A 14,485-nucleotide genomic window follows, 5' to 3' on the forward strand; every position below is an offset into this window, starting at 1 on the left:
ACAGTAGGAATAGAGAGAGGAGAGGGGTGCAGAGGAGAGATGCTGGTGCGGAAGGAATGGAAATCCGGGAGGTGGAGCCCACCCATGTGATCTTGGAAAAGTCCTTTCCTCTCTTCGGGCCCCTGATATTGTACCCATAGAAGGAAAGGGCTGTAAGAGGTGACTCCTGCTACGTGTGGGGCAGATCCCCGCTGACAACCTGCCAAGAGTAGCAGGGAAGCAGCTGCTGGCTTTGGTCCCCCCATGTTCACTCCGGTGCCCAGTTGGTCAGAGCCTTGTGGCCAGTGGAGGCCAGGGGTCCCTTAGCCCCTGGGCTTCAGAATCACCGTCTCTGGGCTGTAGCCTGGGAACTTGGATTTGGAAACTCTCCCAGGTGATTCTCAAGTACCAGACTGGCATGTAGGCTGCCTTCAAGGAACCGGTCTGCCCAGGAGGCAAGAAGTCTGGACCTGAGTGATGGGTTAAGACTTTCGCCCTGATGTATGTCTATGTCACCATCTATGACAAAGGGGTCCAGATTACAGGTTCCTGAAAGGTCATCTAGCCCAATCTCCCACTAGGGCTTCGATCACCTCTATAATGTCTCTTTACAGAGGAGGGGTACACAGTCTGTTTAAACACCTCCAGTGACAGGGAACTCACTACCTTTCCAGGTAGCCCAATATATTGTCAGAGAGGCCTTCCTTGGGTTGAGTTTCGGGTGGAGAGGAGGTTGAGAAATAATGTTGGGGCTACACAAACCAAAGAACCCCATGCCCTAAGAAAGGCCCTTGAGATTGGCCTTGTGCTGGGTTATAACCTTCAAGAAAGAAGTTTCGTTTGAAGGTAGGTGGGAGGTTGGGTGCGTTGAAGCCAAACTCAAGAGGCTGAGGGTGAGAGAGATGGGAAGTGGAGGCGCGAGTGTTGCAAACATTTCTGAGCTGAAGGGAGTTTTGTTTGACAGGAGTCGGGGTGGTATGGGCCTATTTGTAGGCAGAGGAGAAAGGGAGGATGCCTGTAAGGAGGGGGGTCTGTGAAGATACCATTGTCTGAGTGGAACTGAGTGAAGGTCGTGGGGGGGGGGGGAGGAAGTGTGAAGCTCAGGTAGGAGGAAGGCCCCTGTTCCATGGAGCTGGGGTGACATGATGCAGGGAAATAGAGCTAGAGAACAATGAGGGTACAGGCGCTGCTGGTGGACACAAAGCCAGCTGCTTAGAGAGGAGCGGGGAGTGGAATCTGGGTTTGAGAGAGGAAGAAAGTCTGAAGCATCCACACAAATTAGGCACTGATGGTTTTTAAAAAGTAAAATCAGATTCTGGGACCTAACCCAGACTCTGTGAATCAGAATGTTAGGGGAGGGGCCTGGCAATCTCTCTATTTACAAAACACCCAGGGGCTCATGTCATCAAGCAAGTTCTGGAAAACACTATCCGAGAGCAAGGGATTCCCAACTATATTAGACCCCCAGGAGGTGCTTTTGGAAAATGCAGATTCTGGGCCACTACCCCAGAGATTCTGACTCAGGGGGTGTGGAGAAGAGCCTGGACATCTGGATAGTTTTTAAAGCATTTTGGGTGCTTTGAGTGGGCATCCTGTTGGGCCTACAGCTGAACAGCCCTGAGCAAGTTCCCTCCCGATGCTGCAGCTGCCTTGGGACTGTCTCATATTCACTGCAACTACCCCTCAGTATTCCTCTCATTTTTAAATTAATGGTTACCCAGTGCTCAGCTTTGTCCTGGGTCTCAACTACTGCCGGTTAATGAGCTCTCCTGCAGGGAACTGCAGGGGTGCCAAGACCTGTGAGAAGAGTTCTCTGCCTTCAGGGAGCTTACAGTCAGTTAGGGAAGAAGCTGGGCAGGGGAAAGGAGAGTGTACTCTGGCCCAGAAGGTCAGGATGAGGAGCCTGTAGCAGGTAGGAGGCAGGATGAGAGCCGTGCATCAACCCTGCCACCTGGTGAGGAGGGGCACATCGATTGGGAGGAGAATTGGTTGGCAGAGTTGCTAATTTGCCCTGGACACGCTCAGTCTTCTGTCACCCATGCTGAAATAAGAGAAGTTTTAAAACTTCCCCAAGTCTGGAGATTTTCGGAGTGACTCAAAGCCGGCCTAGAGATGTGCCTGGTTTCTAAGCAGGACGGCAGGTGGTAGGAGGGGAGCAGAAGAGCACCTTCAGAGTACTGGTTCTGCCCCAGGCCTAAGACAAGAGCTGACTACCAAGGAGGCCTCACGAAGAGCAGAGGCGATAGTGTTCCTGGCAGAGGGTACTTCTGGCTGAGAGGCCCCAGGGGGTGAATGAACTGGGCGGTTGGGAGTGGAGTGCATGGTGGGCAGGGCTGGGTGGGGAGCAGAAAGATTTTATTCAAAGGAGGAGGAAGACCTTTAGGTTTTAAGCGGTGAATAATGTGATCTGCTTTGCATTTTAAAAGCACACCCCAGCTGCTCCTTGGAAGGACGGAGTGTAGAGAGGCCAGTTATGCAGGGAGACAGTGAGATGCCACGATTGCAGTGCAGGCCTGAGAGGCGGCACCTGGACAAGGGTGCTCAGAATGGATTTGGAGAAGTACGAACTTTCTAAGACGTTTTTTGAGGTCAAGTTGACAGGCCGTGCAGTGGCTGTGACATAGGAGGTGGGGAAAGGACTCAATCAAGGCTTCCTTTCCTTATCTCCTGAGACATTACGAAAAGCTCACACAAATAGTAGAACTGATATTTGTCTAAAGCTTCACACATGAAGAGTCCCTGCATTGCTGTCATTTCCCCCCACTCTTTAGTGTAGCTCTTGTAACCCATTTTACAGATTAGGAAGCTAAGAATCAGAGAGATTGGCTACTTCAAGGCCCCAAAACTGGTTGGTACTTACATCTGGGTCTTCTGCCTCCAAATCGATGCTGCCTGGGTTTCTTCCCAGATGCATTTTGCATAGAAATTTGTCTATACTGACAAACACATTTTTAAAGAATTTAGAAAAAGGATTATTTTAACAAAAATATGCCCCTGTGGCAAAGACCCTGACTGAACTAGAAAAACTTCTGGTCCATTAGCCCATCACCTTAGCCCTCCCTCACCTTAGCCCTCCAACCATGGGTTACAATCTGCCCTTGAAAGTTGAACACAATTTGGGGTGCTGTGGGGGGGGACGGGGGTGAAGCCAAGCTGGCCTGCCACAGCCAAAAACCCTCTTCCGGGAGGTCTGCCTGGATCCTCAGAGGTTGGGGACCCCCGCAGCCACCACCCCATTTCTCCTGCTACCCCAAGGTGTCCTCTGCGAACTCATGGCTTTTAGGGAAAGAGAAGCAGCGCCTCTTCATGACAAATGGAGGACTCCGAACTCTGAGCAATCCACCAGCAGGGCAGAGAGCTGACGACTTGAATGGAATTCCCTGTGCTTACAGATAAGACCTTGGGGATAGGCAGTCTGCCCTCACCGAGCACTTCTTAAGCGTGTGTGACAAGCCATTTGAAGAGATGGTCGTTGGGTGGGCTCACCTTCCCGCTTTCTTATATTCGCAGGGCTTCGTTGTCAGACACCAGATTAGGGAAGGTGCAGTCCCCACATATTCCACAGGGTGGCACACTGGTCACAGCGCTGCTCCTGGGGCCAAACTGTCCAAGTCGGGAGACAGGCGGACTTCTGTTTTTGCCCAGCTTTTCCCAATTTCTAATCACCTCCATCACTGCTGTGACAGGTCGGCGTGGTGGTGACATACTTGGTGCTTATTGCTTTCCCCTACAACGTCATCTTCCTGTTCGTGGGGACAGCCAGTCTGGGCCTGTTCCTCAGTAGCACCTTCCCCAGCTTGCTAGCCTACACTGAAGACATTCTGCAGTACAAAGGTGAGTGTGCAGGCTGAGAGCAAAGGTATTTCGGTTCCCTCCGACTCGGTGCCACTGCCTCTTCCAGACCCCATCTTTCTGTGATGTTCCAGATGAAAGATCATTGCCCTACCTACCTCCTCATAGAAACGACGCTCCCGACTGGTGGGAACAGGCTCACAGATGAGGGTTGTTCTGACCTGTGGAGCTCCCCCTGCCACATTATACCTGCATCATGTGATTTCAGGCCACAGAGAAGCTTACTGCTTTTTTCCTTTTGCTTTTTTTCCATAGTAATGTCTACTGACCCACAACTGGCATTTTGTGTAACAGGCATGGAAATTCCAAGTTCAAAGAAAAGCAAAGTGGCATAGGAGAAGTTACAGCCTCGGAAAGGGGTTTTTATACCTTGTCAGTCACAGTACCTCCATGCTTTACTGTTCTTGCGGATGGATGTTGTTCTAAACTCAGAGGGTTAGAACAAGGACCTCACACCTGATTTATGACACAGCTTCCTTGATGTCAGAAACCTCTAAGTCTCTTGACTAATCAATCTCCTTCCCTTTCTATAGCTTCCCAAATGTATATACCACAGATCTTTTTTTTTAAATGAATTAATTAAAAATAATTATGTTTTGAACAGTTAACCTTACCCTTAGAAGTAACTAGAGATGCCCTAAAGTGTTGGAAAACCAGCATTAAAGATAAGTGATTTCTTTAAAGGAGGAGAGGGGGAAATTGGTGAATGGGGGGAGGGGGTAGTCAGAGCAATTAGAGCGACACCCACCTCAGTTCTCCATAATGAGGGATAATCCCCAAACCTCAAGTGAGTAAATGAAGTCAAGAAATAATGTTGGCATCATATGTCACACATTATATATATCCCACAGTTTTAAGTGATCAATAAATGTTAGTTTAACAGTAATAAAAGTAGTTACATTTGGTGATTCTGCCTGCAAACAATCACTCAAACTCGATCATTTCTCTCCATCTCGATAAAAGTCTTAGTCTGGGCTTTTATCGTCACTTACCTGCTTGGAATATTTAACGGTGCCTGATCACCTCCATCCCTGCCTTGGCAGATCTTGGCTTGTCTCCTTGCCTTCAGATTTGCCTCTACCAGAGGTTCTCAATGCTGTTTCCACATTAGAATTACCTAGAGCACTTGGAACAAAACCCACTGCCCGGGCTTCATCTCCACAAAGTCTGATGTAATTGGTCAGGAGTTGCAGGGTGATTCTAACAGGGAGCCAGGGAGAGGACCACTTACCAAGCCATCCTTGGAGCTACAGCAGAAGGATGGCTTTAAAACACAGCCCGTCCTGCCCTTCATGTCTTCTGTGAAGCTCTTTTCCTTTCTCCAGCCTCCTTGCACCCTCAGAGGGGAACCTCAGAGCCGGCATTCTAGCTGGCGACTGCCTGATGGCACATAAACTCCCGTCCCTCCACACTTTGGTACATGGTGCACCCTCTGCCTGGAATGCCCTCTACTCTCTCTCTCCTCCATCCCTCCAAGATGAACAGGCACTCAGTATATTTGTTAACTCTAATTATTCATCTAAGTACCCTCAGTGTTTAGCACAGTACCTGATGCACAGAAGGTATTGGGATGTTTTTGAATGAATGAGTGGAGCAGACAGTGGGTGCCACTGGAATTCAGAGAAGGGAGTAACCAGTGTTGAATCTAGAAGTAGCTTCCTGGAGGAGATGGGGTGTGAGCTGGCCTAGATTTTGGAAAGACAGAAAGAAAAATGAAAGCCATACCAGGGAAGGGTGGGGTAGGACGGGCAGTGACCAGTGTGAGAGCAAAGGCACAGAGACAGGTATAAATGTAAGCGAGACTAAAAGAAGGACTTCAAGCCCAAAGTAGAAAATGATCTCTGTTTTATTCAAAAAAAACACTCAGTGTCTACCATAAGTTGGCCAGTGTGCAGATAATAAGTAGTGGTATATGCCACTGAACTAAAATTCAAGGCACAGTCCTCTCTCGGGCTTACAGCTTATGGGGAAGGCTGCCCAGTAAACAGACAGTGTGGTGTATTGGGTGCCGTTGGCTGATGGAGCACAAAGGAGGAGCAACTAATCCAGGTTTGGTACTGGGGGTGGGGAAGAGGATTACAGATGGAAATTAACCTAGGGCTTAAAAGATGAACAGGAGTTTGACAAAGAGGAGGAGGAAGAGGAATGTTTAGGAGTGAGCACACGAGTCAGGACTGGTGGTGAGAGTGGGTACATGGGTCGGGACACTGAAGGTGGCTTCTGGCTGGAGGGTAGAGTGTGAGCTGCCAGTGTGAGGGCTGAGTCTGAGCTCTCAACAGGGACAGATTATAAAGGGCCCTGGAAACCACATGAAAGCATTTGGACTCTATCCTGAAGGCAGCGTTGACAGGTTTCAGCAGAGAACTGGCCTGGTTTCGAGGGTTTACCATGTGCCAGCATTATGCTAAGCACTCACATGGATCGCATCAGAGGGAGCCACACAGCAACCCTGGGAAGACACACTGTGGTGCCCACTTTACGGAAGGAAACCAAGCCTACAGAAGGGAGAGAACTTGACGAAGGTCACACAGCTAGTAGGTGACAAAGCTGGGCTTGGAACCCAAGTCTGACTCTGAAGCTTGGGCTCTGAAGGTGTGTGCCATGTTGCCAGATTGACGAGATGGGTGACTGATCTGGGCAATGCCTGGGCAGTGAGAACACATTCTGCTCAGAGCAGAGGGCTGGCCTGAGTAGATCGAGAAATCTTTCTGGAAAGGTAGTTGGTGCTCAGATGGGGAAGGGCCCTGAATGCCAGGCTAAGTAACTGGGAATTTACCAGGAAGACAATCATGAGCAATTGAAGGTTTCGGAATAACGAAGGTAACTAATGACAACAGGACCGAAGCATTCCCAAAGCAAAATTAAGGGCTAAAGTCTGAGAAATCTTAGGAATCCCAAGTAGTTCTCTTAGGCAGCCATGCCATTTTCCAGAGACTTCCCACAAACAACCTAGATTGTGCCAGATGACTTTGATCTCCTCAACTTGCTCTTACTAAACCAAATCCTTCTCTTTTGGGTAGGCTGTGCGACCACAGTGCTGGTGACAGGGGCAGGAGTTGGCGAGATGTCTCTCCAGATGCTGGTTGGTTGGGTATGTGGGAAACTTGGGGGACGGGAGACCAATTGGGGAGCGCTCCTCCAAGCTGGTGGGAAGGTGCGGCCAACCACCATCTGAACCCAGGCTAGCAGGGCCCCACTCTGTGTTACCTGTTTCCATTTCTAAGCCAGCCTTGAAAGCCGAGCCTCCGAATGGGGGACCTGGAGCTGGGAAGGGATGTGATAGTCCAAAGCAAACACAAGTCATGTCTGGGAACAGGGCCAGAGGGGCCCCGTGGGAATGTTGTTTAGCTCCCGAGACTGGGATGGGTTTGAGCTGCAGAATTCTTTTTCCACCCCTTCTCAACCTGCCACTCCCTCATCCTACCTCCTGTAGTCTTTGGCCACCTGCAAGGGGCCCAGCTTTCCTGCCAAACTCCTGCTCTGATCACAGGCCGACTCCCTCAGTTTTCGTTAAACATACCCACGGTTCATGTGTTCACCAGGGGAAAAAAAAATACATCTACTTTTTACTGAAGACGATTTAGATATTGTCAGTCGCCTTTTTACAAAGTAGGGTACCGAAACTCAGATAAGTGACTTGCCCTCAGTCACACTTCTAATAACTGACAGGGATGATGTCCAGATGTAGGTCTTTCAGCCCCCAAATGCCCCTCCTCACTGCTCTCCATTCCTCTGCTGATGCTTTGCTGGGCAGGGGAAGAGCTACATCCTACAATGCCCTCTGCATCTAAAAGATTGTACCTCAGTGGGGGATGGAGGAAACGTGCTATTTGCTCAAGTTGGTGATGGGTCCATGGGAGTTCCATAGGCTACTTTGGCAAATATCTAAAATTTTCCATAATAAAAGGCTAATAGATATATACCTATATACCTTCTCTGCAAAGTTCTGGTCAGGCCTTGTGGGTAGAAAAACACCTAGTACGACTGCAGTTTTAAAAGGAAAATAGGGAGATTTTTCTGCAGGTTCCAGACATAGTGCTGGGGTCACTGGGTCCAACCCCTGCCTTAGCGCAGGATTTCTCCAGAAACATAATCTTGAAACAAGGCCAAGACATCCCTCCTACCCATGTTTCTATCTACTGGTAGGATGGGACTCAACTTGCCTGGAAAACCTGCCAAAGGCCGGAGGCCGCTTCCTCCAATACATCTTCATGTGAGGTTTTGATGGCCTGTATGTCTGTGTTTTCCCCTCTGGCAGTTATTCCAGGCTCAGGGCAGCTACAGTTTCCTGGTCTGTGGCGTGATCTTTGGTTGCTTGGCTTTTACCTTCTACATCTTGCTCCTGTTTTTCCACAGGATGCACCCTGGACGCTCGTCAGGTAAGGAAAGAATCTGTGTCGACACAAGAGGAAGAAAACAGCAAGGGAGGTGGGCGGGAGATGTGGGAAATGCTATGGATCTTAGCACGCCACCCATGCTATTCTATTCCAAGTAAAATGCAAGGAAATGTTTATTTTTCTACAGCTTCCTTTCCCCTCTTCCTGCTTTGCCATGCGATTGTGCTGCGCTGTTAGGGCAGGAGGGACCTGGACAGGCTGACTCATGGTTTCTCTATTAGGAGAGGGGCATGGATGTGAACTTGGCTTCCTGCATCCCACCGTGCCACGGGACCATGCACCAAGACTCTTTCCAGCCTACTTGGCTAGAATTTGGCCCAGCAGCCTAACTGGCCATCTCTTTGCAGTTTAGGATTTTGACTCTAGTCCAAATCTCTTTTTCAAAAAGTCCTTCAGGCCAAGTGGCAATGAAAAGCTCCTTCAGGCCAGTGACGCTACCTAAGAATAGTCTTACTCCTGGAGACGCCAGGCAGTGGGAGTGCCAAAGCTATTGTCTTAACCCTGAGCCCTCCTCTGCCTTTCTGCCCAGAGCTCTCAAGTCCCCACAACCCAATCAGCTGTCTGCAGTCCTCTCTTAGCAGGTGGCTACCGTGTTTCCCGGATAATAAGACCGGGTCTTTTACCATGTTTCCCTGACAGTAAGACTGGGTCTTACATTCATTCTTGCTCCAAAAGATGCATTAGGGCATATTTTCAGGGAATGTCTTATTTTTTCTTGTACAGCAATCTACATTTATTCAAATACAGTCATGTCATCTTCTGGAATATCGTCATAACGTACTAAATATATCCGTCTGGCTGACGATCTTAACTGGGGCTTATTTTGGGGGTAGGTCTTATTTTGGGGGAAACATGGTAGGCACCCGTTAAACAATCAATTTAAAGGCCCAAAAGAACAATGAGGGGGCCCCAATCAACACTAACTACAGTCTAGCTTCTGAGGCAACAGGTGCCAGTTGCTGTCTAGCCCAGCGCTCAGCACAGAGCCTTCATTTAGGCCCCGTGCAAGAAATATATCAAATGAGTAACATTTAATGAGTTCCTTATTCATGGGAGACAAAAAGAAATACATATTCCCTGAGCCCTAGATACTACTAGTCTCAACAGACTGGCTCCACCAACAGTCTGCCAGAACCAGTAGGTCTGACTTTTCACTTGGCTCCCTGAGGAGCCATAGAACAGCAGACAAACAAAAAGCCTGGGGAAGCTCTCAGATGATTGCTGCAACTTAATCAGAGCTGCTGAAATGTGCTGCCTGTTTTTTCCTGTTGTAGTTCCTATCCAGGACAAACCACTTGGAATGGAAAGCTCGGAGTGCTACCAGAGGTAAAACTAGGTGAAGGAGACAGGCGAAGACATCCAGCCTCTTGAGCGCCAGCAGAGACCAAATGTGTGGAAGAAAGCTGGGATGGCAGTGGAAGCAATCTCTCCACGCTTTGGTTCAGATGTTCCCCACTATCTACTTGTGTATAAGACATTAAATTGAGTTCTGGTACCTGGGTCCTCCCTGGGCCAATCATTAGTTTACTGGCTATTCAAGTTACCTTCCTTTTCCGTTTCACTTTTGGTAAGCACTGTGCATACGAGCTGTCCAGGGTGCCCAGATGGGAAGGCGACACCATCTGCTTCACTCCACTGGTCCCTCCTGAACAGACCACACCCTGGGTTTGAAGATCACTCTTAGTTGAAGTTTGAATAGGTTGAAATTGTAAAGCTCAGTGATCATTGCTGTATGTATATTTTAAATTAATCAAAACACACCCCAAGTTATTCTGTGGCATGCTCACAAGATTTATGTGCTTTTATTAATTGTCCAAAGTCCCTCCAATTCCTGCTATCAGTAATTCATCCAAAATCTAAAACAGCAAAAGGAACAGTTGGATCTTGCTATCTTTGGGATGCTAATTCAGTGGTATGTGGGGCTAGCTCATAGCAGCTTATAAAAGCTGAATGTGAAAATTGCATTTTGAGAGCTGGTGGTTGAATGCAGCCATTATAAAAAATTGAATTATAGACAATTTAAATTACTTGAAAAGCAAAGGCAATAGCTACTCAAAACTCATCACTAGTTTTTCTGTCTCTATGCTCTTGAGGTGGTTTAGGACAATTATCTATGGTGAAAATGTTAACATACAGTATATGTATAAAGGGTTGCTTCTGGGCATTTCCTTCAATTCCACTTTCAGTGATAACGTGTTGGGGGCTGGAGAACAGACATGGTGGCAGTATTTGTACCACATTAATTGGCAAAAGCTACAAATCATGGCTTCCCCTCGCCCTGCCGAGAGCCAGCTGTTAAAACTTTCACCAGCACTCTCCGGCTAGTAATCAATGCTATTGGTCCAGAAGTTGCCGGGGAGGGCGCGATGTTCTATTTTTCTTTACTGACATTGACTAGCTTATAAAAGTTCTAAAAACATCACTAAGAATTTCTCAAAACTACCTAATTTGCATCTCCTGTAGAGAAAAACACTTTACAGGCATACCTCAACGGTATTTATTGCAGGTTTGGTTCCAGACCACTGCAATAAAGTATCGCAATAAAGCGAGCTATCATCTTTTTGCCAGTGGAGGGTCTTACCTTCAATTTGTAAAAAACAAACAAACAAACAAACAAAAAAAACCATCTGTGAAACCCAGTCAGTGAGGCACAACAAAACGAGGTATGCCTGAATACCATGTCAAGTTCTTTAGCAAAAGTAGGACTACTGAACAATTCAAGCTGTGTAGCATACTGAAAGCAGTGCCTGCCTGTCAAGGAATAACAGCTCCTGTCCAGAGCACATCCTGCAGTAATACAGAGAAGGCAAACTCAGCGACTTGGAGAAAAGAGGACTCTAAGACCACTGTAGGTTGTGAAATGGCTATTACAGTGACTTGTGTTTATTAGTTTACCTGCACTTTCTCTGTGTATATACAAATAGACATATAAAAAGTGGAGCATGATTCTTAGCAATCTGTCCAAGTGGTGTGCTTCACGTGCCCGTCATTAAAAGGTCTGGAACTATAGGCACTGGCACGCAAGCCAGCGCCATCTGCCAGCAGCAGTGTGGTGCTGACTAACTTGCTGCTGAGAGGCCTGCTTCAGCACTGGACTCACCTGCGGGCTCTGTGGCCCTGGGCAGATCACGGAGGCTGTGCCAGCCTTGGTTTTTTTTTAAATCTGTAAAATGACATTTCAAAAACCCTTACCCTACCTCAAAGGAATTCTGAATGAAGTGAATTTGTGTAAAGCAATTATTACATGCCTGATGCAGGAATTGCTCAATAAATGTTAGCAATTTTTATTTTTAAAACATCCTTATAAGCAACTTAGAAATTGTTCATATGTTTGGTACGTATTTATTGTAATTCAAATAGATCCAAATTCTTTTGAAAGCTGGTGGCCTAGAGGTATAGTTTTCACTATGTCTGTAAATACTAAAAGTATCAGATGCTGGCCAAACTTAAAAGTGCAACCTCCCTGTAGAGTGACTGACCTGAGCAAGAAGAAAACGGCTGTATTTTTCTTGGGGTTTCTCAACAAAACCACTTTTTTATACAGATTTAGAAGAATCAATGGCTACATCTAAGGTGATGGTGATTAATTTGTGAATATAAAAAATGACTGAAACAAATCTAAGAGTACCTTTTCTAAAATAAAATATTTTAAATTGAGTGTGTTACCTATTATCAAAGACAATTGTTCCTTTTACATAAGCCCAGAAACAAATGACCAAATGTTCCCCGAAGACATGTCTCTCTCATACTGTGGGTTCACATGGCTGGTATTTTAGAAGAAACAAAACTCTCACAGACAGGATTGAGAACGACTGTTCCCTCTTACACATGATCAGAATACGAGAAGGCGGATAGGTTTTCACACCACTGCATAGTCAGTTGCACACCAACTATGGCTTTTTTCCTGATCTTTAAAGTTTTGGTATTTCAGAGTGCTGTGGAGTCACCCTGTTCCCAGATTTCCCTCTGCTATTTGGATGTGGGAGTCTAACCCATCGTACACCAGATTCACTAAAGGAAGACACAGTGACAAAAAGGTCTTTGAGAGAATTCATTTATTCATTTAACACGATCGACTGAGCTATGCTCAAGGCACGAATCTAGGTGCAGACACAGCAGAAAATGAGATGGAAGTCCCTGCCTCAGACTCCCTGCAGTTGAAGGGAGAGACGGTAAACAGAGATAACAGGTGGATAAGAGAGAATTGAGTGAAAGAAAAACAGCAGGGGGTAAGAATATTGAATGTCAAGAGATGATCTGGAAGACGTTTCTAAGGATGTCCATTTGTGCAGAAAGCTAAGTGATAAGCAGGAGTAAGTACCCGGGGAAAGATCGTATCAGGCAGGGGATACAGCAAGTGCAAAGCCTGAGACTGAATATGCCTGCAGCATCTGAGCACCAGCAAGTGGCCAGTGTGGCTTCAGTGCAGTGAGGGACGGGGAGAGGCAGGAAATAGGCTGGAGGAGAATCTAGGGGCCAGATCATGAGCCATGGTAGGAATGTGGATTTGTTTGCTGTTTTTGAGTTATGTAAGATTATTAGGAGAGTTGTGAGCAGGCAAGGGACATCTGACATACATGCTTAAAAGTGATCCTCAGGTTGGTGTGTGGAGAAAACATGGGGCCAGAATGAAATTGGGGACACAAGTAAGAGTATAATTGCAATAAACTATGGAGGAGACGGTGGCTTGGACGGTGTTGGATTAAAGATGTATTTTGAAAGTCAAACTGACAGAATTTGCTGATGAGTTGGGTGTAGGGTATAGATAAAGATGGGAATCGAGGCTGACCCCAAGGCACATGACTTGAGTAACAGGGTACATGATGAGGCCTTTTAACACTGGAAGACAGTGGGGACTCCCGCTGAAGAGTTCTATTTCAGATGTGCTCACTTTATGACGCTATCCTGGATGCCGAGGCTGGTGGACATTCAAGTCTAGAGCTTAAAAGACTTGCCTGGAGATAGAGATTTCATGGTCACATAAATACAGTGTTTAGAGCTGTGGGACTGAATGAGACCACCGAGGGAGTGAATGTAGAGACGGGAAGAACCCTGAGGTTCTTCCAACACTGAGAGAAAAGAATAGGGTCCAGGAAAGCATATGAGAGAAGCCAGAGAAGTAGGAGAAAGTTCAGGAGAGAACATGGGTTTCCTGGAAGGAGAGTGAAGAGCATCAAAGGAGGAAGTAATCAGTGCTGCCACCAATGAGTGGTTGACTAAACATCAACCACTGGATTTGGCAATATGGAAGGTGACCTTGACTAGAGAGGGGTTTCTGTCAACGATGATGTGTTTAAAACACACGAGAATCATCAAATCAACTCTGATGTTCTGGCAATGATTGACATCAATGATTCCTGCCTATTAGAAATTACCTTTCCTGTTTTCCTTTTCATTATACACCGTCCTTAGTTTGAGGTTACTCCAAATGAAGCCACCTTCACGGACTCCCTTCAGTTACAAGGCATATTCCAATGAGTACGCTTTGTAGTAACAACGTGAAATCTTATAACTGTTAATGATTATCTCCTACCTGATAATGCCAACCCTGGAAAATTACCCAATGTTTAAGCCATTAGTTTGTCATTAGATGCACCTATAATACACAGAAAGTGATTGCAAAATAGACACATGCCTCTCAAGAGGACATGTCAACAGTCAGAAAGGTTAGAAAATGGTGGATATACAGGTTTTTTCACTGAAGGACTTCTTAGAGCTTTTAATAACCTAACATGCATTTTGAATCTCTGAGAGGTGACAACCCCATTTCCCAAACTTATTTGACCTCATAAGACTAGAGCTTTAGGTAATATATTTTGAAACAGTGGTTTAGGAGAACCCAGCAGTCCTCCACAGAACACTGCTTAGTGACCCCACCACCTGAAGTGACATTTCACCAGAGCTAGTAAACTGTTGTCCCCTACAGAACAATTTGTTACTCTATTGTGTTATTTTTACCTAAAGATATGAAACAGACCTCTCTGATGTGATTTTGCTACTTATTAACCCCACTTCCCCTGCCCCATATATCAACTCAGTTCTGAAAAGGCCTAATTTCATTTGCTAAATCAAGTGAAGTCTCTAGGTTCTTATCTCAAAAATTACATGAAGCGGGGCCTAGAGCAGAAATAAGCAAAAGTTGCTTTGTACAAAGGCTAGAATGAAGAAATCTAATTAAATTTTTAAAAACTTTTTAAAAATATGAATTTTAAAAGTAAAATAAAAAGAAATTTCACATGGCGAATACTTTTTCTAGC

General features: G+C 46.3%; 1 protein-coding gene across 13 annotated transcripts in view; it reads left to right on the top strand.

Annotated features, from left to right (window-relative positions):
* Positions 1-11,885, top strand: part of MFSD4A (major facilitator superfamily domain containing 4A) — a 28,756-nt gene extending 16,871 nt beyond the window's left edge. For 4 of the 13 annotated variants that reach the window (XM_081025333.1, XM_081025337.1, XM_081025328.1 and 1 more), the window contains exons 7-10: positions 3,666-3,813; positions 6,852-6,922; positions 8,188-8,210; positions 9,503-11,885. In XM_081025333.1, coding sequence (XP_080881459.1) covers positions 3,666-3,813; positions 6,852-6,922; positions 8,188-8,210; positions 9,503-9,599 — 339 coding nt within the window. In that variant the 3' untranslated portion in view covers positions 9,600-11,885. Of the gene's footprint in view, positions 1-3,665; positions 3,814-6,851; positions 6,923-8,089; positions 8,211-9,502 lie in introns of all 13 variants that reach the window. The other 9 variants (XM_081025331.1, XM_081025332.1, XM_081025335.1 and 6 more) reach the window with 4 other exon arrangements.
* The last annotated feature ends 2,600 nt before the right edge of the window (positions 11,886-14,485 follow it).

Source organism: Rhinolophus hipposideros, assembly GCF_964194185.1.
Source record: "Rhinolophus hipposideros genome assembly, chromosome: 19".
Classification (NCBI taxonomy): Eukaryota; Metazoa; Chordata; class Mammalia; order Chiroptera; family Rhinolophidae; genus Rhinolophus; species Rhinolophus hipposideros.